Here is a 22,520-nt window from a genome sequence, read left to right as displayed (position 1 = left end):
GCATGCTTCAGGGAAGAGCAAAGCTGATTCCGTTAGGGAGGGGTGCATATAGCTGAATAGCATTACACTACACTGCCACATAATAAAGACTCAGTAAAGTCAACTACTATTATGAACAGCAATAACTTAAAAGCTCATTGCTCAGATTGTATATATTAAACAGGCTGGTATTCTGACAATATTGGCCTTATGTCCTGACAGGGACATTACATCGACTGAATGTAGATCACTTGTATTTATCAAAATATTGAGCAGACACAATATTACAGTATATTGTATAATTACTTTCTTGATGACAGCTACAGTGAACACTATGGAGGAACTATCAAGTGCCCGACACTGTGATAGGCATGGTCTCACTGAACGTGACGTGTGACCTCATTTAATTTTTACAATACGCTGCAACATAGGTATCATTAGCCCCATTACACATCTGAGGAAGCTGAAGCTTCCGAAAGTAAAATCACTTATGAAGGAGCACACAGCCAGCGAATGGCATAAATGCAATCATTCAAAGATGTTCGGATTATAAAGCCCATGCTGTGTCCTCCAGAGACACTCTGTTTATAAAGCCAGATATTTTTTTAGTGGTCTCTCAAGTGCAAGACAGCTCTCCACTCACAACAGAGACTCAGCTTCTAAGCTACCAAAAATATATATGAAGAGCATATATGCCACTTGGTCCTGATCTGGTAAAATTCAAACTGGAATTTCTTTGTTTTCATCTCTCACGTGAATATGCACCTGGACATTTTAGATATCTAGAATCATGGAAGGATTTTCTAAGTTTTAGTTCCCTGAGGATCCATTTGTTCTAAACATCCAGCACAGGGCACTTGATTGCCACGTTGCCAATGGTTCTTCCTGAGTTTTATACACCAGCCATTGGAAGGGTCCCCTGTGAGTCATTTCTCTAGAGAACATGGCAAACAGCTTCAAATTATCTTGAAGCAGAAAAGAGGAAATGTATACAAAAATAAACGATGTAAGTCATCATAATACTAGCTACTATTTAATGACAATTTGCTACATGCCAGGCAATAATGCTAACTGCTTTACATTGTCGTATTTGATTATCACACACATATAAAAACATTTTATGGATTAAGAAATTGACACTTAGAGAGATTAACATTCTTAAAGTCATAACTAGAGACAGAGGATTAAAACTCAGGTTTGCTTTACACAGAGGCCACCCTCTTATACATTATACTATGCTGCCTGTTAAACATTTAACAATGGGTTTATGTGTGTGTATGCATGCAGATAGATAGATGGGTGGGCAGATGGACAGATGGATGGATAGGTAGACAGGTAGGTAGACAGATTGTTGTTGTTGTTGTCAGGTGCTGTTGAGTCGGTTCTGATTCATAGTGACCCTAACTACCACAGAATGAAACACTGCCTGGTCCTTTGCCATGCTCACAATTTTTATGTTTAAGCCCATTTTTGCAGCCACTGTGTCAGTCCATCTCGTTGAGAGTCTCCCTCTTTTTCGTTGACCCTGTACTCGACCAAGCATGATGTCCTTCCCCAGGTACTGATCCCTCCTGATAACATGTCCCAAGTGTGTAAGACATAATCTCGCCATACTTGCTTCTAAGGAGCATTCTGGTTGTACTTCTTCCAAGATAGATAGATAGATAAATACATAGTGGCATTGACAATAATGTCCCCTAGAAGGAAGAACTCTTACTGAAGAAGAGTTTTGTTCATATTTCCTATATTATTTATTAGGTCAAGACCTATGCTTTGGTTACATGTACCAATACATTAAACTATTTACTGAACTTTGATCCCTGTTGAAAACGGAAAATGAGAGAAAGCCACATGTACTTGTGAAAAAAAATATTTTTTTTTTTTTTTTTATGTTATAACTTACTCATTGACACAAAGACCCCAGGGAAAGCCAAAGAGTTAATTCCAAATGAATACAGTAAGGCTTGACAAAAGCTGTACAAGCTAGGCTCAAATTAATCTTCTAAGGGGTCTTTCTGCTGAGGCACCATCTAGATTCAGCCTCTTCTAATACCATACTTACCCAAACTATGGCTATCTAAATTAATATGTTATATGCAGTAATATATTGCATAATAAAGCTAAAATAGAGGAGAAAAATTTAGTTGAACCCACACAGATCAATTACTACGATTTAAACATTACTCCTTTATAGATGTGTAATCGTTCTGTTAATTACTCCGATTTAATCGTAATTCCCTTACATCCTATTAATTTCAAATTTCCCATAAAACCATTTAATGCAAGATACTTTTTAAAAACTTATAGCTATAGCAATCTAGATACTTCAGAAAGTATTTGCTTCTAGAATTATTTTATTATTTTTTTCTTTAGTAGTTTTAAAGTAGTTGCGTTTTCTCTTCAAGCTAACGGTTGTTATTAAGCACCATCTGGTCGGTCCCAACTAACAGCGACAACACCTACGACAGAATGAGTACTGCCCACCCCTGAGCCCTCTGCACAGTCACTGATGCCCACCCCTGAGCCCTCTGCACAGTCACTGATGCCCACCCCTGAGCCCTCTGCACAGTCACTGATGCCCACCCCTGAGCCCTCTGCACAGTCACTGATGCCCACCCCTGAGCCCTCTGCACAGTCACTGATGCCCACCCCTGAGCCCTCTGCACAGTCACTGATGCACTTGAGCCTATTGTTGCAGCCACTGTGTCAGTCCATCTTGCTGAGGGTCTTCCTCTTTTGCACCGACCCTCTACTTTTTTTTTTTCTTAACCAAGCATAATGTCCTTCTCCAGGGACTGGTCCCTCCTGATAACATGTCCAAAGAACATGAGATGAAGTCTCGCCATCCTTGCTTCTAAGAAACACTCTTCATTAACACCATAATTCAAAGGCATCAATTCCTGTTTGGCCTTCCTTATTCATTGTCCAGCTTTCGCATGCATATGAGGCAACTGAAAATACCACGGCTTGGATCAGGCGCACCTTAGTCTTCAAGGTGACATCTTTGCTTTCAACACTTTAAAGGCATCTTTTGCAGAAGATCTGCACAATGTCATAAGTCATTTGATTTCTTGACTACTGCTTCCATGGTCATTGATTGTTGATCCAAGTAAAATGAAATGCTTGACAACGCCAACATTTTCTCTGTTTATCATGATGTTGCTTATTGGCCCATTTGTAAATATTTTTGTTTTCTTTGTGTTGAGGTGTAATCCATACTGAAGGCTGTGGTCTTTGATCTTCATCAGTAAATGCTTCAAGTCCTCTTCACTTTCAGCAAGCAAGGTTGTGTCATCTGCATAATGCAGGTTGTTAATGAGTCTCTCTCCAATCCTGATGCCATATTCTTCTTCTCATAGTCCAGTTTTTTGGATTATTTGATCAGCATACAGATTGAATAAGTATGGTGAAAAGATACAACCCTGACACACACTTTTTTTCCTGACTTTAAACCACATAGCATCCCCTTGTACTGTTGGAACAAATGCCTTTTGGTCTATGTACAGGTTCCTTATGAGCACAATTAAGCGTTCTGGAATTCCCATTCTTCGAGATGTTATCCATAATTTATTATGATTCACACAGTTGAATGCCTCTGTATGGTCAACAAAACACAGGCAAACATCTTTCTGGTATTTTCTGCTTTCAGCCAGGATCCATCTGACATCAGCAATGATACCCCTCATTCCATGTTCTCTTCCTAATCCGGCTTGAATTTCTGGCAGTTCCTTGTTGATGTACTGCTACAAACACTTTTGAACGATCTTTAGCAAAATTTTAATTGTGTGTGATACTAATGATATTGTTTGATAATTTCTGCAATCTTTTGGATCACATTTCCTTGGAATGGATACAAATATGGAGCTCTTCCAGTCGGTTGGCCAGGTAGCTGTCTTCCAAATTTCTTGGCATAGATGAGTGAGCACCTCCAGTGCTGCATTCATTTGTTGAAACATCTCAAATGGTGTTCCGTCAATTCCTGGATTCTGGTTTTGTGCCAATGCCTTCAGTGCTGCTTGGACTTCTTCCTTCAATACCATCGGTTCTTGCTTATATGCTACCTCCTGAAATTGGTGTATTCCTTCCATCTTCTTTTGATGCTTCCTGCATCATTCAATATTTTCCCCATAGAATCCTCCAATATTGCAACATGAGGCTTGAATTTTTTCTTCAGTTCTTTCAGCTTGAGAAACGCTAAACATTTTCTTCCCTTTTTGTTTTCTAACTATATGTCTTTGAGCATTTCATTATAATACTTCACTATGTCTTCTTGAGACACCCTTTGAAATCTTCTGTTCAGCTTTTACTTCATCCTTTCTTCTGTTCAAGAGCAAGTTTCAGAGTCTCATCTGAGATCCATTTTGATCTTTTCTTTTTTTCCTGACTTATTAATGACTTCTTGCTTTCTTCATGTATGATGTTATTCCACAACTCTTCTGGTCTTTGGTCATTAGTATTCAACGCATCAATTCTATCCTTGACATGGTCTCTAAATTCAGGTAGGATATAAGCAAGGCTGTATTTTAGCTCTCATGGCCTTTCTCTAATTTTCTTCAGCTTCAACTGGAACTGGCATATGAGCAATTGATGGTCTATTCCATAGTCTGTACCTGGCCTTGTTCTGACTGATATTGAGCTTCTCTATCATCTCTTTCCACAGACATAGTTGATTTGATTCCTGTATATTCATCCAGAGAGGTCCACGTGTATAGTCCCCATTTATGCTGTTGAAATAAGGTATTTCCAATGAAGAAGATATGGGTCTTGCAAAATTCTATCACACAATCTCTGGCGTCATTTCTATCACCAAGGCCATATTTTTCAACTACTGATCCCTCTTTGTTTCCAACCACCAGTAATTATCAGTGCATCTTGACTGCATGTTTGATCAATTTCTAACTACAGAAGTTGGTAAAAATCTTCAATTTCTTCATCTCTGGACTTAGTGGTTGGTTGTAAATTTGAGTAATAATTGTATTAACTGATCTTCCTCGTAGGCATATGACTATTAACCTATCACTGACAGTGTTGTACTTCTGGATAGATCTTGAAATGTTCTTTTTGACGATGAATGCAGCACCGTTTCTCTTCAATTTGTCGTTCCCAACATAGTAGACCATACGATTGCCAAACTAACTATAAGTTTATTAATATTCTTATAAGTGTGAAAATGATGAATTTAACAGTAGTGTACCTTAAAAGCCAAAATAAAAAACCAATCCCATTGCTGTCAAGTCAATTCTGACTCATAGTGACCCTACAGGACAGAAGGCTCATAGGATTTCCAAGGCTATAAATCTTCATGAAAGCAGATTGCTACATCTTTCTCCCTTGGGGTGGCTGGTGGGTTCAAACCACCAATCTTTTGGTTAGCAGCCAAGTGCTTTCACTGCTATGCCTCCAGGGCTCCTTAAAAGCCAAAATAAATGTATAAATTACATTTAGCCATGTATACTTAGCAATTTTATAGCTCATTTTCATTTTACAGTAGAAAATCTATTATTGTATAACATGAAGGAACGAACAAACTAAATTCTTTAGTTTCATCCTTCAGCCAAAGATTAGACAGGCCCATTACACAAAACGAGATTAAATGGACACACCAGCCCAGGGGCAAGGACAAGAAAGCAGAAGGCAACAGGAAAGATGAAGACCGGGAAACCAGGGCTGAGAAGGGGAGAGTGCTGACAAGTCATTGGATTGACAACCAATGTCACAAAACAATATGTGTATTAATTGTTTAATGAGAAACTAATTTGCTCTGTAAACCTTTACCTAAAGCACAATTAAAAAAAAAAAGATGAGCAAGATTCCAAGCACCAGAAGGGAGAAAATAAATTCTTTATAAATGAAATGTAAATAAAACAAACTAAATTACAGCTGAACTCAAGAAAGTTTTTTTTGTTTTTTTTAAGCTGCTGGTTTTTGTTAACAAATTGAACCCACACATCAACAATATGGAAAGAGAAAGCGTTGCATTTACTCAGATCTGTTCATAAAACCTTTATTGAACACCTGCTAATGTTATACTCTAGTGTACAGAGGTAGCTAACTCATGCCCCCAAAGTAGCCCCCATGGAGTTAGAGGGAGAAAGAATATTTGATAATGATTATGGTATAATGTGATAAGTGAAATAATAAAATGATGGATGCAGTACAGGGGGATGTGATTAGTTCACATCTGTCCAAAGCAACACCAAGAGCCACTCTCCTTTAACAGGTACGAACCAAAGGAGCAAATCTAACGTTACCACTCAATCCTCACCTATTGGGCAAAGCACCACGCTAGTTGAGGAAAAAAAAATTTTTTTTTTTTTGCTAGTTACGGGGGTGCAAAATCCACTGACATGCGATGTCCTCAAGGATGTCCAAATTCTGAGCAATATTTCTCCAATGCTGATCCTTTCATCAGAAGGAAAAGATTAAATTATTCAATGAGCTCTTTAAAGTTGTAGATTTGTTGTATCCTTCCCATCTCAGACATGCCTAATTAAAAAAAAAAAAATCGGGCATCTGGCATTTAGTCCTGTTGTTTATTGAGCATTTATTGCATGTTTATTGAAAAAAATCATTTCACCTCTCTGAAGCTCCATTCTCCCATCTATAAAATAAAAGGTTGGAATTAGATCATCTCCAAGGTGCTTTCTAGCTCTGATAATCTGTGCTATCTCTCCAAAACGTAACTGTTTTATTCTTGTCTTGCTCATTAGCTGATTAGCAATATCGTATGTAGAGCAATTTTGAGGGGAATAAATAAACCTTCCTTACTCCCAAATGTCTGCTTCTCATGTGTGCTAGCTCACACCGTGAAAGTGTCAGCTTATAACTTTGATCCCTGTGAGGCTGAAGATGATTTAGAAAGATGTTACCAGTTTCAACCCATAACCAGTCCTTTACATCTTTGTATGATGAGTCTAAGGTTTCTTATGAGTAGAGGAGGGTGGAGGAAGACAAAGAGGGAGTGGTGACGGAAAAGGGTTATAGAATGGGGGTCTAGGACTTGTATCCAAGGCCAAATTTCATCCAGCTATTAAATGAACTAGTTCTAAACTAGATGAACTAGATCTAGATCTAAAATTAGATCTAGTTCTATTTTGCCTGTCTCTGGGCAATGACAGAATTAAGCCAGTACAGTCAATTTACTGCATCAAGACCTATATGCTGTGATGGGCGCATGTGAGCTCCCTCCAGGCTAGGGACAGGACAGAATTCCTGGGGCCAACAGCCTGGTGTAGAAAAGGACAGATTTGTTATGGCGTAGCACTGGCAGAGAAGCTGGTGGATAGGAACCCAACCCTCCTCACATCCCACCTACTGTCCTGCCCCTCAGGCCACCAGGAAGTACAAGGCTAAGCCCACAGCTGCCACGGGTTTCTGTAGAATTCTGCACTCATGGCTACAAAAATGGCACTACCTTCTAGTTTTTATTGGTTGTCCTATCTCACTCTCCCTCCTGTCTTAGAGTCCCTCCCCCATCACAAGAACCTCTACCTTGCTTATCCAAACCAGTCTTCCATTTGCAGGAGAAGACAGGGAAACTCTTTAGTCGTTAAAGTGCTCTTTGTTGTTGTGTGCCATTGAGTCAATTCTGACTCCTAATGACCCTATACAGAGTAGAAATGTCCCATAGGGTTTTCTAGGCTGTAATCTTTGCAGGAGCAGATTGCCAAGCTTTGGGTGGGTTCAAACCACTGAACTTTCAGTTAGCAGTCGAGAGCTTAACCATTGAGCCACCAGGGTGCCTAAAGTGCAGTAGGCCTTAGAATTGTTAGGTAATTGGACAGAGCTGATAAAACACTGACTGGCCATCCCTACGAGTACAAGGAGAGAAAGATAGCAAACGGTTCTTTTCGAAATTGTCAATGATGTAGAGGTAGGGGAGTAACCTGGGCAACCCCCCAGAGCCCCAGGGGCCAGAACCAAGGCTTGGTGCCTCTCTTCCTAGAGTAGGTTCTGGGTATGAAGGAGGGTAGAATGAGCAGAGTCCTAAATGTCAAGGCATGTCCAACATCCCAGCTGAATCTTGTTGTTGTTGTTGCATGCTGTTGAATCGATTCCAACTCATAGCAACCCCATATGACAGAGTAGAGCTGCCACACAGAGTTTCATAGGTTGTAAGCTTTATAGGAGCAGATGGCCAGGTCTTTTCTCCTGCGGAGCCCTTGAATGGGTTCCAACAGCTGACCTTTCGTTTAGCAGCCAAGTGCTTAACAATTGGGCCACCAGGGCTCTTAGCATATACATGTGTGTGTATGTGTGTATATATATATATATATATATATATACACACACACACACATCTTAGGCTGGGTTCTCTAGAGAATCAAAATCAGTAAAGCATATAAATATACATATAGAGAGGTTTATACCAAGGAAACGGCTCACATGATTGTAGAGGCTGGAATGTCCCAAGTCCGTGGATCAGGATAGACACTTCTTCTGATTCATGTAACTGCAGGGGCTGGCGAACCCAAGATTGGCAGATCAGGGAGCAGGGCTCTTGCTTACAGGCTGTGAAGATCGACGAATCCCAAGATAGGCAGGCAAGACTGCAAGGCTACTCGATTGACTTAGCTGCAGGGGCTGGTGAACCCAAGATCGGCAGATAAGCTGCTACCTCAAGTCCCAGGAACAGGAGCCAGCTACAGGATCCAGAGCAGGTAAAAGCCAGAACGTCCACTTATATTGGGATGCAGACCACACACCCAAAGAAACTCCATTTCAACTGAATGGCTACTCACAGCAGATCTCATTGTAGGGGTGATCCCATATAAACATGGAGAATCACGGCCCAGCCAAGCTGACATACAATCTTAACCATCACAATACAGATGTACAGAAACACAAGAGACACACAGGGAATTGTCTCTTAACAATGAACAGATGCTATTTCAATAGATGCTTTATATGTATTAACTTCTTTATTCCTCATAGCAACCTATAAAGTAGGTACTATTATTATTATTATACCATTTTCACCAATGAGAAAACTGAGGTACAGAGGTACCAAGAAGTTCATGAAGTTGCTCCAGAACACACAGTTAAACAGCGCTAGAGCTAGGATTTAAACTCAGATAAAACAAATTCAGAGTTCATATGCTTAACCAGAATGCAATACTGCATCATAAATAAAAACAAACCACTTCTGACAAAAATTCTGTAACTACTTCAATTTTTTAAATAATGTAGACACCATTTTTACATTTTTGACAGGCACATATCTCCAAGTATTAATTTTATTATGTTCTGTGTATTTCCTTTTTCTCCCTGTTTTATACTCTAGGAGTCCCCTCTCTTCCCCTAGTTCACACTGAAGCAGAAGCAAAGATGCAAAAACAAAGCCAACTTCAGACTGAGGAGTTTCAGATGCACACTTACAGAGCTACCTTTTCCTATCCTGCTCACAACATAAGACAGGGCCTAGAGGAAGAAGAGGAGGAAAGCAGGATAGCCACAGACAGAACGAGAGAGGAAGGTCTAATAGAAGGCATGGGGTGATCCTCAACCTGGAAGGAAAAGGACCTTTGATAGAAAGAATGAGGGAGCAGAGAGAAAGACAGAAAATAATTTATCCTGGAAAATGCAGTCTGACTGATTCATCCCTGTTCCACACAGGCACCCACTGTTTAGCGGTCTTGGACGCTGGTAACTCCAGTTCCACAACAGAGGGGGAACTTGGCCATGGTAGGGGGAGAAGAACATGAATGGAGAACCTTACCCCTGACTACGGGGGAGCTCAACAGTCCCAGTTGGAATCTCTCTATGGGGGTAGGACTGGACACACCACATCACACCTGGTTCTCATCCATGTGTACTTCTCCCCTGTCTATAGCTAGCCTTTCACCATTTAGTAAATGCATTGTACCATTTCACCATAACGCGGCCCTTCATCTCTAAGTGCTGGGCACATGGATATTTCCAGTTATTCACCCAGACTAGATATTAGGGTAGGAATTAGGAGCATCTTCATCAATCCAACTGTTTTATTGCTTCTCTGTGTGTTATCTTGAGAGATCTTTGAACCTTCTCTGTCTGTTTTTTTCATAGTTCCCCTAAAGGAGTGGGACTAGAAGAGGAGTTCTTGCCCCTGGCTCCACATTAGACCACCTGAGGAGCTTTTAAGACTACCCAGGCTCAGGCTATATTCCAGGACAATTAAATCAGAATCTCTGGGCAAGGAACGTGAGTATTTTTAAACTCTCCTCAACGACTCTACCGCGCAGCCAGAGAAGACGCGTCATCTCTCAGGTCTCTTTCAATTCTAAAATGATGAGAGTCTGTGAATTGAAGAGGGCTATAAATATAAAAATGGAGTTTTCCTTTTCAATTACCTCCTTGGGAAGTATATTCCCAGAACAGGGGTATGAATTAAAGGGTGTAGTGTGAGATTATTTGAAATAACTATAATGCCACCAACCCAATATGACTGGACTCTTTCTTCATTGCCCCCATCAATATTGAAAAGTACAAATTTATTTTAGCAAGTTTAAAAGATTTGAGATGTATCTCATAGCTATTTTTAAATGACTTAAAAAAAATTTTTTGTAAAGCTGAATATTTCCTTAAATATTGTCTAACTATTTGGTTTTCCTCTTGTGTGAGCTATCTTTTGGCCTTTGTCCATTAAGACTGATTATTCTTCCTGAGATCATTATTAATCTGTTGCTACAATAATAAAAGAGCTACCATTACTTGAGACCCACTGTGTGCTCATACTGTACCAGTGCTTTATATACATTGTTACTTATTTTAAAAACCTACAAGGCAGTTATTATCCCCAAGTAAAATGTGAGGAAGCTAAAGTTCAGAAAGGCTAGGCAATGTATCCAAATCACATTACTAGTAAATAACAGCTGGAATTTGAACCCCGTTTTCCAGAGCCCTGGTGGCATAGTGGTTAAGAACTTGGCTGCTAACCAAAAGGTTGGCGTTTCGACTCTACCAGCCACTCCTTGGAAACCATATGGGGCAGTCTACTCAACTCCATGGCAACCGGTTTGCTTTTTTTTTGTTGTTGTTCCAGCTGGATCTAAAAAAAAAAAATTTTTTTTTTTTTTTTAAAGCTCCATTCTTTTTGACTGGACAGATAAGCATTCAATGGGTGTCCTATCACACGCTTTCTGACAAGGCATCCCTGCTCACAGCTCCTGCTGATGTCTTGTAACATGTGACTCCTGTTCTCTGACCACAGGTGATGAGGTATATCAGATTCAAAGGTTAACTGCATGCATTTCCTAGGACCGTCACAACAAATTTCCACAAAGTGGGCAGCTTAGGACAACATCAATTTATTCTCTCACCACTCTGGATGCTAGAAGTCCAAAATCAAGGTATCAGTAGGGCCATGCTTTCTCTGAAGGCTCTAGGGGAGGAATCCTTCCTGTCTTTCCCAGGGTCTGGTGGCCTAGGCCATTTCTTGGCTTGTAGCAGTGTAACTCTGATCTCTGTCTCCATCTTCCCATGGCCATCTTCGCTCTGTGTCTGTCTCTCCTGTTCTTATAAGGGCATCAGTCGTATTGGGTTAGCACCCACCCTACTCCAGTATGACTTCCTGCTAACTGATTACATTTTCAGAGGTCACATTTCCAAATAAGGTCTCGTTTAGAGGTACCGAGGTTAGAACTTCAATGTATCTTTTTAGGGGACAAAAGTTAACTCATAACAGTAACTGATGTATATCCCAGCCAGCAACTTACAGTATATGGCCTGGACCAAAAAGGTGAACTAAGCCAATCACATTCCTCCCTTGAGAGTATGAATTTGGAAATGTTGAGTGTCAGTATGTGCAGCAGAAGAAGGAAAACAAAAGGCGGAACCAAGAGATACTACGGGTAGATTTGGAGTCAGAAGAGCCATGGCTAGCTGCAATTATGAAGGACCAGAAACTAAGCGCAAGTAGGGAGAAAGCAAGGTAGATGGGCTTAAAGGAGAAAAATCATTTGGTCCATGAGAGAAAAACGAGACAGCCAGTCGCTAGAGTTACTTCTGTTTCAGCAACTGTCCAGTTTAATCCAGCCCATGTGTGTCCCTAAAATATGTATCCTTTTTCTCAAGCGAACTTGGTTGTCTCTATTCCTTGCTATCAAGCAAGTCAAACACTTTCTATTAAACATTTTTATATTCTGGATATTAAGCTCTTATCTGTCTTATTTAGGAAACCCTGGTGGAGCAGCGGTTAAGAGCTACGGCTGCTAACCAAAAGGCCGGCAGTTCAAATCCACCAGGCGCTCCTTGGAAACCCTATGGGGTCAGTTCTACTCTGTCCTATGGGGTCGCTATGAGTTGGAACTGACTCAGTTGCAATGGGTATGGTGTTAGAAAGCAGATCAGTGGTTGCCTTGGCATGGGGAGGAGGAGAGGTGGGAGGAGAAAGGAGGGAGGGGTTACAGAGGGCCACGAGAAAACTCTGGGGTGGGACAGATAGGCACATTATCCGACTGTGGTGACGGTTTCACAAGTGTACACGTGTGTCAAAATTTATCACATCGTCCCCTTTAAATATACAGTTTGTTATATGACAATTATACTTACGTTAAAGCAATTAAAAAAAACTTGTTCTTCTCCCTAACAAAGATATTTATATAATCTATTTCATTCACCTTATTGTGCTTTATGTTTTATACTTAACTATAACTCATGTATAATTTATTGTGGTATATGCTACGAAAAATCAATGTAAGCTTATTTTTCCCAGTTTTAGTGATTTTTTTCACCATTGTTTATTGCAGTTAGAAAGTCATATACTGATCCATACAGTTTTATATCTATATCTACTAGTATTTTTCATTCCTTAGCCAATTTTCCTATTTTCAAACCTAGTACCATTCAGGTGATGAAGATCAAAGACCACAGCCTCCAGTATGGATTATGCCTTAACATAAAGAAAACAAAAATCCTCACAACTGGACCAATAAGCAACATCATGATAAATGGAGAAAAGACTGAAGTTGTCAAGGATTTCATTTTACTCGAATCCACAATGAACACCCATGGAAGCAGCAGTCAAAACATCAAAAGACTCATTGCATTAGGCAAATCTGCTGCAAAAACCTCTTTAAAGTGTTGAAAAGCAAAATAACACCTTGAAAACTAAGGTGCGCCTGACTCAAGCCTGGTGTTTTCAATCGTCTCATATGCACGTGAAAGCTGGATGATGAATAAGCAAGACAGAAGAAGAACTGACACCTTTAAATTGTGGTGTTGGCAAAGAATACTGAATACAACATGGACTGCCAAAAGAATGAACAAACCTGTCTTGGAAGAAGTACAACCAGAATGCTCCTTGGAAGCAAGAATATCGACGCTATGTCTCACATACTTTGGACATGTTATCAGGAGGGATCAGTCCCTGGAGAAGGACATCATAGCTGATGAAGCAGAAGGTCAGTGAAAAACAGGAGGACCCTCGATAAGATGGACTAACATAGCAGCTCCAGCATCAGGCTCAAGCATAACAAGGATTGTGAGGGTCGTGCAGGACAGGTCAGTGTTTTGTTCTGTAGGGTCACTATGAGTTGGAACTGACTCAACAGCACCTAATTGAAAAAAAAAAAAAAAAAAACTTTTCCAGAGAAAAGAAAAACTCAGAGTTGAAAGTTATAATGTACTTCTAGGTGGTTGTCAAAGCAGATATTTTTCCAGGGCATTGATTTCAGTGGAATTAAGCCTTGCTGGAAAGTGTGCAAGAGGCCATAGAGTCTCTTTTCCTGGGAAGAACAAAGAAGTAAGTCAATTGTTTCAGGTGAATAGTCACACTCCAAATTATTATCAATCACCAGCATGCTTCATCATTCGATGGAGCACAGAGGCTGAAGCTGGGCTTTGAAGTCACACAGGCCTGCTCAGAGTCCTACCTCTTCCTCTTACCCCAGTATGACCTGGGGCAGGTTTCCAACCTCTCTAGGCTTCAGGTTCCTCATCAGTAAAATGGAGATGGCAGTTAACTACCTTGCAGGGTAAGGACAAGAGGTAACGTTAATAAAACACTTGGCAGATTGCTTGGCTCCCAGCAAATGCTCAATAAATAATAATTATTATTCGTCATTGTGTTACTACTGTTAAAAATATACATTGAAAAACTTCTATTTACTAGTATAAAAGCAATACAGGAAACATTAACAGGCTAGTTGGAAGGCAAGTCAAACATGCCTGAAAAGGTAGAGAAAAATCCAAAATGATTTAATACTTTTCAGCACAATAGGTTGTGTTATGGATTGAATTGTGCCCCCCAGAAATATACTTACCAATTTGGCTAGGCCATGATTCCCAGTATTGTGTGATTGTCTACCATTTTGCCATCTGATGTGATTTTCCTGTGTGTTGTAAATCCCACCTGTATGATGTTAAGGAGGGAGAATAGGTGGCAGTTATGTCTATGAGGCAGGACTCAATCTACAAGATTGCATTGTGTATTGAGCCAATCTCTTTTGAGATATAAAAGGGAGAAGCAAGCAGGCGGACCTCATAACACCTAAAAAGCAGCACCGGGAGTACAGCGCATCCTTTGGATTCAGGGTTCACGTGCAGAGAAGCTCCTGGTCCAGGGGAAGATTGACATGGACCTACCTCCAGAGCTGACAGAGAAAGCCTTCCCCTGGATCTGATGCCCTGAATTTGGACTTCTAGCCTACTAGACTGTGAGAGAATAAACTTCTGTTTGTTAAAGCCATCCACTTGTGGTATTTCTGTTATAGCAGCACTAGAAAACTAAGACAGGATGTTACATGTGACGTGTGTTATCACAGAATTTTTGGCTACAAGCACTAGTTGCCAGGACATCTGTTTAGGACATGCTGCAAGACTGTAAAATCAATTGTGTGACCCTTAGTTAATTATCCTCCTCAGTAATTATAAGAAGCCAGGACACCAATCTCTAGATCTAAGACCAGCATCGAGAATTCCTTGGAGAGAGAGGTCCATGTGCTGAACATCACGCCCGCAGCCTGGTTGTGAGAGATGTGGGTAGTGCTTCTCACAGCTCTTTGAAGACATGACTTTGCTGCCTTCAGTGTGTATTGTTGTTGGAGGAGAGCATACTGCCCATGAATTATGGCTCCACTGTAAAAAATTCATCTTTTCTCTTTGGCAGCTTTTACTATTTTCCTTTTACGCTTGATTTTCTGAAGCTTCACTGTGATGGGACTTGGCATAGATTTATGTTTATTTTTCCTGCTTGATATTCATAGCACACTTTCCACCTGAATGAACATTTGTCTCTTTTTCAATTATGGGAAACTCTCAGTCATTACCTATTTTTAAATATTGTTTTCCCATAATTGCCATTTTTATCATGTTCTGGATTTTCTATTAAATATACACTGAACCACTTCAACACATCCTCCATGACTCCTGACAGCTCTTCTGTAGGATTATTTTTATCTCTTTGTCTCCTGTACTGGCTTCTGGTGAGGGCCTCAGTCATGTCTTCTGATCCACTACCTCAGAATGTCCAAAAGGATCGTTTCCTGCTATCAGCACACCCCACCCTCTATTTCTCCTCTTGTGTTCTTTCCCTCAGTGACTTTACCATCTGCCACAAATACTGATTCCTTCTTTTCCTAGGCTTACCTTCTACTAATCCTCCGTACTGTTACCAGAGCAATTTTAAAAGAATATCATTCTAATCCTTTTAATCCTATACTTAAGAAGGATCAGTGGTATCCTCTTGACCTTCAGAAACACGGCTTAGGGGCCATTCAGTATACGGTCCCTGTTTACCATTTGGCCTCATATTTCTACAATATTCCCCTCGTATTCTACCTTCCAGTTATTTATTCATTCAATATGTATCTTTATTTACCGAGTGCCTCTAATGTGCTAATTCTTCTTCTAGGCCTTGGGAATACTTCAGCAAAGTAGACCAAAAATACTGTCTTTAAGGAACTTAGTAGGGGAGATAGGCAGTAAACAAATAAGTGTATAATGTGGCAGAAGACAGTAAGTGCAAAGGAGGAATAAAGCAAAGAAGGGGAATGCTGGACGTGAGAAATGAGTGATTAAATTTTAAATAGAATGATCAGAGGCGGTTTTACTGAGATGTGATATGTGAGGTAAGACGTGAGAGAGTTGAGGGAGCAGTGAAAATGTTAGACAAGAAAATTGAAATCAGAAGGAACATCAAATGGCAAATGTCTTGAGGTGGAAAAATATCAGGAAAAATCAAGGAGATCAGTATGGCTGAGCAGACCAGGACAGCAGGAAGTAGGAGATGGGGTCAGAGACATTCGCAGGGCCTGTTTTCTTAGCATCTTGTAGGCCATTGTACGGTTTTTGTCTTTTACCCTGAGTGAAGTAAGAAGGCATTGGAGGGTATTGAGCAGAACGCTGCCCACCTTTTGTTTAGCAGCCAAGCTCTTATTTTATAGCTCAGTATAGTAAAATCAAATGTGGGTTTTGGGTTGAACTACTTACTATTTATGTGCAATTGAACAAGTAGCCAATTACTGAATATTTTCTGGGCTGTTGTGAGTTGCTGTGGAGTGGATTCTCACTCATGGTGACTCTATGCATGCAGAGAACTGCTCCATAGGGTTTTCAAGGCTGTGACCTTTCGGAAGCTGATCGTCAGGCCGGTCTTTCGAGGGCCCTCTAGGTGGGTTCGAACTGCCAGCCTTCAGCTAGCCGTGTAGCACTTAAGTGTTTGCACCCCCAGAGTCTCCATTACTGGGCACCCATGGATAGTTAGACACTGTATTAGGAGCTAGGGATACACGAACTAATGATACTGGTCCTTTCCCTCTCTTCTATCCTTGGACAATCAGAGACATGAATTATAATCCTGGTTCTTTCACTGTCTCTTGTTTAAGCTGAGCAAGTCACTGAAGTATACAAACCTTGGTTTCCAATCTGTGAAATGGAGGTAATAATACCTACCTCACAGGATTGTTATAAGAATTAAATGATAAAAATTCTTATGCAGTAGTGTTGTTAGCTGCTATCAAGTTAGCCCAACTCACAGTGACCCCATACACAATGCAACAAAATGCTGCCTGGTCTTGTGCCACTGCCATGATTGGTTGTAGAGTGGACCATTGGGATCTATAGGGTTTTTACTGGTTGATTTTCAGGAGCAGCTCACCAGGCTTCTCTTCTGTACCTAGCATGTAACAGACACATAGTAACTTGGTTCCTTTTATTTCTCCCTTTAGATTTGATCTCAGGGGAAAAGCCTCACTCTTAGTGTCCTTTTAGTAATTATAATACAACCCATTGCTGTTGAGTCGATTCTGACTCATAGCAGCCCTATAGGACAAGCAGAACTGCCCCACTGGATTTCCAAGGCTGTAAATCTTTACAGAAGCCGACTGCCATATCTTTGTCCTATGAAGCAGCTGGTAGGTTTGAACCACTGACCTTTCTGTTAGCAGCTAAGCACTTAACCACTGCACCACCAGGACTCCTTTTAGTAACTATAGTACCTGTCTTAGCCATCTAGTGCTGCTATAACAGAAATACCACAAGTGATGGCTTTAACAAAGAGAAGTTTATTTCCTCACAGTAAAGTAGGCTAAAAGTCCAAATTCAGGGCATCAGCTCCAGGGGAAGGCTTTCTCTCTCTGTCGGCTTTCTCATCAGTCTTCCCCTGGACTAGGAGCTTCTCCGATCAGGGATCCCAGGTCCAGAACACTGCTCTGCTCCCGGAACTGCTTTCTTGGTGGTATGAAGTCCTCCCTCTCTGCTTGCTTCCCATTCCTTTTTATCTCTTGAGAGATAAAAGGTGGTGCAGGCCACACCCCTGGGAAACTCCCTTTACATTGGATCAGGGATGTGCCTTTAGCAAAGGTATTACAATCCCACCCTAATCCTCTTTAACATAAAATTACAATCACAAAATGGAGGACAACCACAGAATACTGCGAATCATGGCCTAACCAAGTTGACACATATTTTGGGGAGACACAATTCAATCCATGACATTCCACCTGTTGGCCCCCCAAAAATCACATCCTTGCAACATCATATCATAGCAAAAGTCTTAACTCCAAGTCCAAAATCCAAAAATTCCTCTTCATCTGTGAAATCTGGAATACAAGGTATCTGCTTCCAAAGGTACAATGGCAGAACAGGCACAAGCTAGACATTTCCATTACAAATGGGAGAAACTGGAGGGAAAGAAGGCATAACAGACACCATGCAGGTCAGCTGAACACATTACATTAGCCCTCAAAGCTTTGAAAATAATCCTCTGTTCTCTGAGACAATTTACACAATGGCCTTGCCCCCCAAGCTCTAGGTATTGGCCACACTCTTTAGATTCTGAGTGGAGGTCCCTCAGCCCTAGGTTTTGCCTTCTAGGCCCAGTAGGATAGCAAAGCTGCTCCCTTTAGGCACACCATTCTCCTAGACCAACTGAGTGGCAACTCCACGATTATAAACACCATGCCTCCACCCTTTGAAACCCCTGAGGTCATGGCCATACCTTCTGAGGCTGAGGCAGCTCAGCTTGTGTTCCTTATCTCTTCAGCTTCTGTTTCCTAGTTTCTTGGCCTCACAACCCACCAGCATCTGCCCTGCTGGGGGAAGTGTTCCAAAGCTCTGTAGCTCCACTGGTAAGTGCCTAGAGCCACTCTACTCTTCCAGGAAGCCTCCTGTGCACAGGCACTCTAGATCCATGGGTCAGCTCTAGGGCTGTCTGGCACTGGTCTCCTGGTTCTGCTGCTGCCAGTTCGCTACTGCTGCCGCAACTCTATCCATTCAGAGTTTCAAAACTGCTTCCACATTTTAGGTATCTGTTGGAGCAGCGCCCCACTCTCTTTGTACCACTGTGCCACCAGGGCTCTTTTTAGTAATTATAGTACCCCCCCAAAATCTATTATTATACACTCCAACTCTCCAACCTTGGCATTGCTGACAATGGCTGTCTATCACAGGTTGTTTAGCAATATCCCTGGCTTCTACCTCCCAGATACCAGTAGCACTTCCCTGGAGGCAAAATCACTCCTGGTTGAGAACCACTGCCTTAGTGGATCATAAGCTCACATTAGTCTTGAGGAACATTTTAAAAAATTAAATAGCATAAAATTTAAAAAAAAAGAATAAAAATATTAGAAAGCATAATAGGTAAGGTATTGCTTAGTGATATAAAATAAACTTCTTACTGTTTCAGCCAAAAGTTTGAAAGCCGCTGTTCCAAACTATACAAAAGGTATCTCATTTAATCATAAAACCCTATACGGTAGGCAGGCTGGATGTTATCCCATCTTCCATATCTTAAAATTGGGCCTCAGGTTGGCTCAGTGACTCGCCCCAGCGTTACTCATCTGGTTAAAGGAAGGATTTAGAGCAGAACTCAAGTCTCCAAACTTCTAGTGAAAATGTGGAAAGGAAATTATCACGTGAAGACAAAGATTTCCCACAGGGTCCAGATGGTAGAGATCTGAGAAAGGGTCAGAGGCCTCTGGTGGTAAGTACAGTCATTCAAATTAATCGTCAAAGCATTAGATGGAAATTTGAATACCATCTTTTTAAGAAGATATCGTTTTTTCTATACTGGCTTGCTAACTTTTGCATACCCAAAATCTAGTCCTGTGCCAGGCAGTCAATAGTTACTTCTGAAATTAATAAATAAATGAATGAACACAGACCACACAATTTCTTTTCATCTTCAATCAGCCAGGCCCAGACAATCGGGCATGCTGCTCCCCCTGCCTGGAATCTCTCACTCTCCTTTCCTTCCATATTGACTTCCAGAATCAGCTCTTCAATAGCCCTCCGGGTAACACCTTCCATACATCCCCAGATGTTTATTTTCTCTTCTACGCTCCTTCTATAAGCCTTACCTAATTGCACTGTAATTATTTGTTCCACCTCAATCCCTGATCCCCCATGCCTGAGCCTCTTCTCCTCCCCGCGCCCCCAGAGGTAGCCACTATGTTGTATTTCAAAAAGCATAACCTACCAAAGTCTCAGAGAAGAAACTAGTCTACAGGGGCTAACAGCCTGCACAAGCTACAGTCTTGTCTACCCTGAGACCTGAAGAATCAGATGGTGCACAGCTACCAATACAGATTATTGTGATCAAGGCCACAACAGGTGGATCCTGATAGAAACGGAGAAAATCATGGAACAGAACTCAAATTCTTAAAAAGTCCAGACTTACTAGACTAGTTGAGACTACAGGATCCCCTAAGACTATCTCCCTGAGATGCTCTTTAAACCTTAAACTATCCTGAGGTCACCTTCCAGCGAAATAACAGATTAGCACACAAAATAAAGGATATTACCCATAAGTACGGTGCTCCATTAAAAAAACATTTATATGAGACCAAAAGGTCAACAATTATTCTAAAACAAAGATGAGAAGGTAAGGGGGCGGGGGGCAGGGAAACTTGAGCACTGGAAATGGAACAACCAGAACACGATTAAAGAGACTGCTGACAAATCTGTACAACGAGACTCACTGAACAATCTGTACAGAAATTGTGACATGGGAACCTAGTTTGCTGTGTACTTTCACTGAAAACACAACATTATTTTTAAAATTAAATTAAAAAGCATAACCCCAAGGCCTGGTTGTGCAGTTGCTGTTTAATACACGTTGACTTGACTGATGGAGTGGAAGGAAACAAGGACAAGCAAGGCAGTTATCTGATTTAGTATAGAAGCAAAAAAAAAATTGCTGCTCTCTTTCAAGCTGAGAGGAAAACTAAACTGTCCATTTCATTATTATGGTCCACTGTTTTTTTTTTTTTTTTCCCAACTTGTTGATTTAATGATGCTAATACAATTTGTTAAAAGTAAACAATTCAGTTAAGGAAAAAAAAAAAAGCTACTTGGTGCCAAATAGCTGGTTAGTGATCATATGTATATTCCTTAGAACCCATAAACTGTTTTGCCCTTATTTACACAGAGCTTTTTATCATCCTAGTTTTTAGTGTTCTTTTTGAGGAAGAGGCCACCAGTGCAAGGACTGCGCTCTCCGTGGTGGGAGGCCACCACTCTGTGGAGGGGAGCGTGTACTGCAGAGCATACGCACTGCTGCCCAGGCCAAACTCCAAGAACAAACCTCGTTTGCTCAGCTGGTGTTTGCGCTGTCACTGCCTAAACCTTAGGCTGTAAGCTGTGTAACTCTGCGTCCCCACTTCCCTGAAGAGCCACTTAGGACCCCTGTTAACCTGATGGCTTCCTAGGTCTCGCTGTTGAAGAATCTGATTCAGTGGGCTGGAGATGGGGTATCCAATCATTTGTATTTTTAACTAGTACCCCAGTTTTTGTTTTTGTTTTTGTTTTTTATCCCAGGTGATTCTTACTATGAAGTTTGGGAGACTAACCACCTTTGTTTCAGTCACCCCTCAAGAATTAGGGCAGTTATTCTTTCTAGCGACTTTACTTCTGACGTAACTTTGGAATATGTTGTTGGTTAAAAGAAGAAATGCTTCAGAGTTCCATGAAGGAAGAATTCTGAGTCTATTAAGCTTTTGAGGTAATACTTTCTTTCTCAGGAGGGTGACTCACTTGAGAGCTGGCTTTTAAAAGGACCATAGGACAGCCCCACATTTCATGTTCTGGCCACATGAGCGACGAGCTACTGAAGCTCAGTGCCAGGATGATCTGATTACCGATTCCAACTCACCCCTTCCTCCGATGAGGTTAGAGAGCTAAGGTGACTGCTGCCGACCTCCTCCCAGCCAGACAGACTTTCGGTGGAAAAAGAAAATCGGGGAGGGCTTTCTCTTTTCCTTTACCAAGACTCACTGTTAGAAACCGTCCTAGGCAAGGAGCCCTGAAAAATAAGGACACATGTTCATCTCCACTTTGGCCATACCGCGAGTCATTATCGGAGTGGGAGGCGGGGGCAGGACTCAGTAAGCTCTTGTTGCTGGTGGCCTATCTTCTTTCCTACTCTGATGCAGGTCAGACTCCCCTTGTCAATCGGAGCCAAGGGGATTTTGGCGGGAGGAGTAACAGCAAACGTTTCTGAAGAGGTGAGGAAGTGTTCAGACACTCTGACCGTATAAAATCCGTCTGGGCCCAAAAAATAGTGGCTGTTTGGCTGAGGGCCCTCGGGACTTCACAAAGTTTCCTCCTACATGGAAGCGGTGGAACTCCTCAGAAAATCACACGGTTTATAGCTACCAACCCGCTTACACTAACTCCGCCTCCCCAGTCGCGCGCTGCGAAGCAGCCCGAGGCGCAGACCCGACTCTCGCGCAGGCGCACGACCGCTCGGCGCAGGAGCCCGGCGCTCGGGGGCGGGGTGAGGCCGAGTCACGTGAGCGCCGCAGTCCTCTCCGCGACTTCCTTACAAGGCCTTGAGCGAACGGGCACCGCCCCTCGAGGGGCTCTGGAATGCGCACAAAGGCCAACCCACAGGACAGACTGAACCATCCTGCCGAGCAAGAAAGGGGGAAGAAAAGATTTACATTGTAAGAGTAGACACAAAAGGAAATTAGTAATCGGACCCACGCACCATTATACATGTCTCTTTGTGTTCTAAGCCGTCCGCTTTATATTTCCTTCGCGTCCACTCGGTCAGTATCGCGCTTGCTGACCCCGCTGCCACTTCCCTCCCTCTCGCCCTTTCATTAAGTTAGGTTCATTAC

General features: G+C 41.6%; 1 protein-coding gene across 3 annotated transcripts in view; it reads right to left on the bottom strand.

Moving 5' to 3' along the window:
- MYOM1 (myomesin 1) overlaps positions 1 to 22,520 on the bottom strand; it is a 198,456-nt gene that overhangs the window by 175,822 nt on the left and 114 nt on the right. For 2 of the 3 annotated variants that reach the window (XM_064294689.1, XM_064294688.1), the window contains exon 1: positions 22,388 to 22,520. The exons of the other annotated variant lie outside the window; for it this stretch is intronic. In XM_064294689.1, coding sequence (XP_064150759.1) covers positions 22,388 to 22,397 — 10 coding nt within the window. In that variant the 5' untranslated portion in view covers positions 22,398 to 22,520. The remainder of the gene's footprint in view (positions 1 to 22,387) is intronic. 3 annotated transcript variants of the gene reach the window in all.

This window comes from Loxodonta africana, chromosome 11 (genome assembly GCF_030014295.1).
Source record: "Loxodonta africana isolate mLoxAfr1 chromosome 11, mLoxAfr1.hap2, whole genome shotgun sequence".
Lineage (NCBI taxonomy): Eukaryota > Metazoa > Chordata > Mammalia > Proboscidea > Elephantidae > Loxodonta > Loxodonta africana.
The sequence above is the reverse complement of the archived record's forward strand: the minus strand, read 5'-3'. Positions and strand labels throughout refer to the sequence as shown.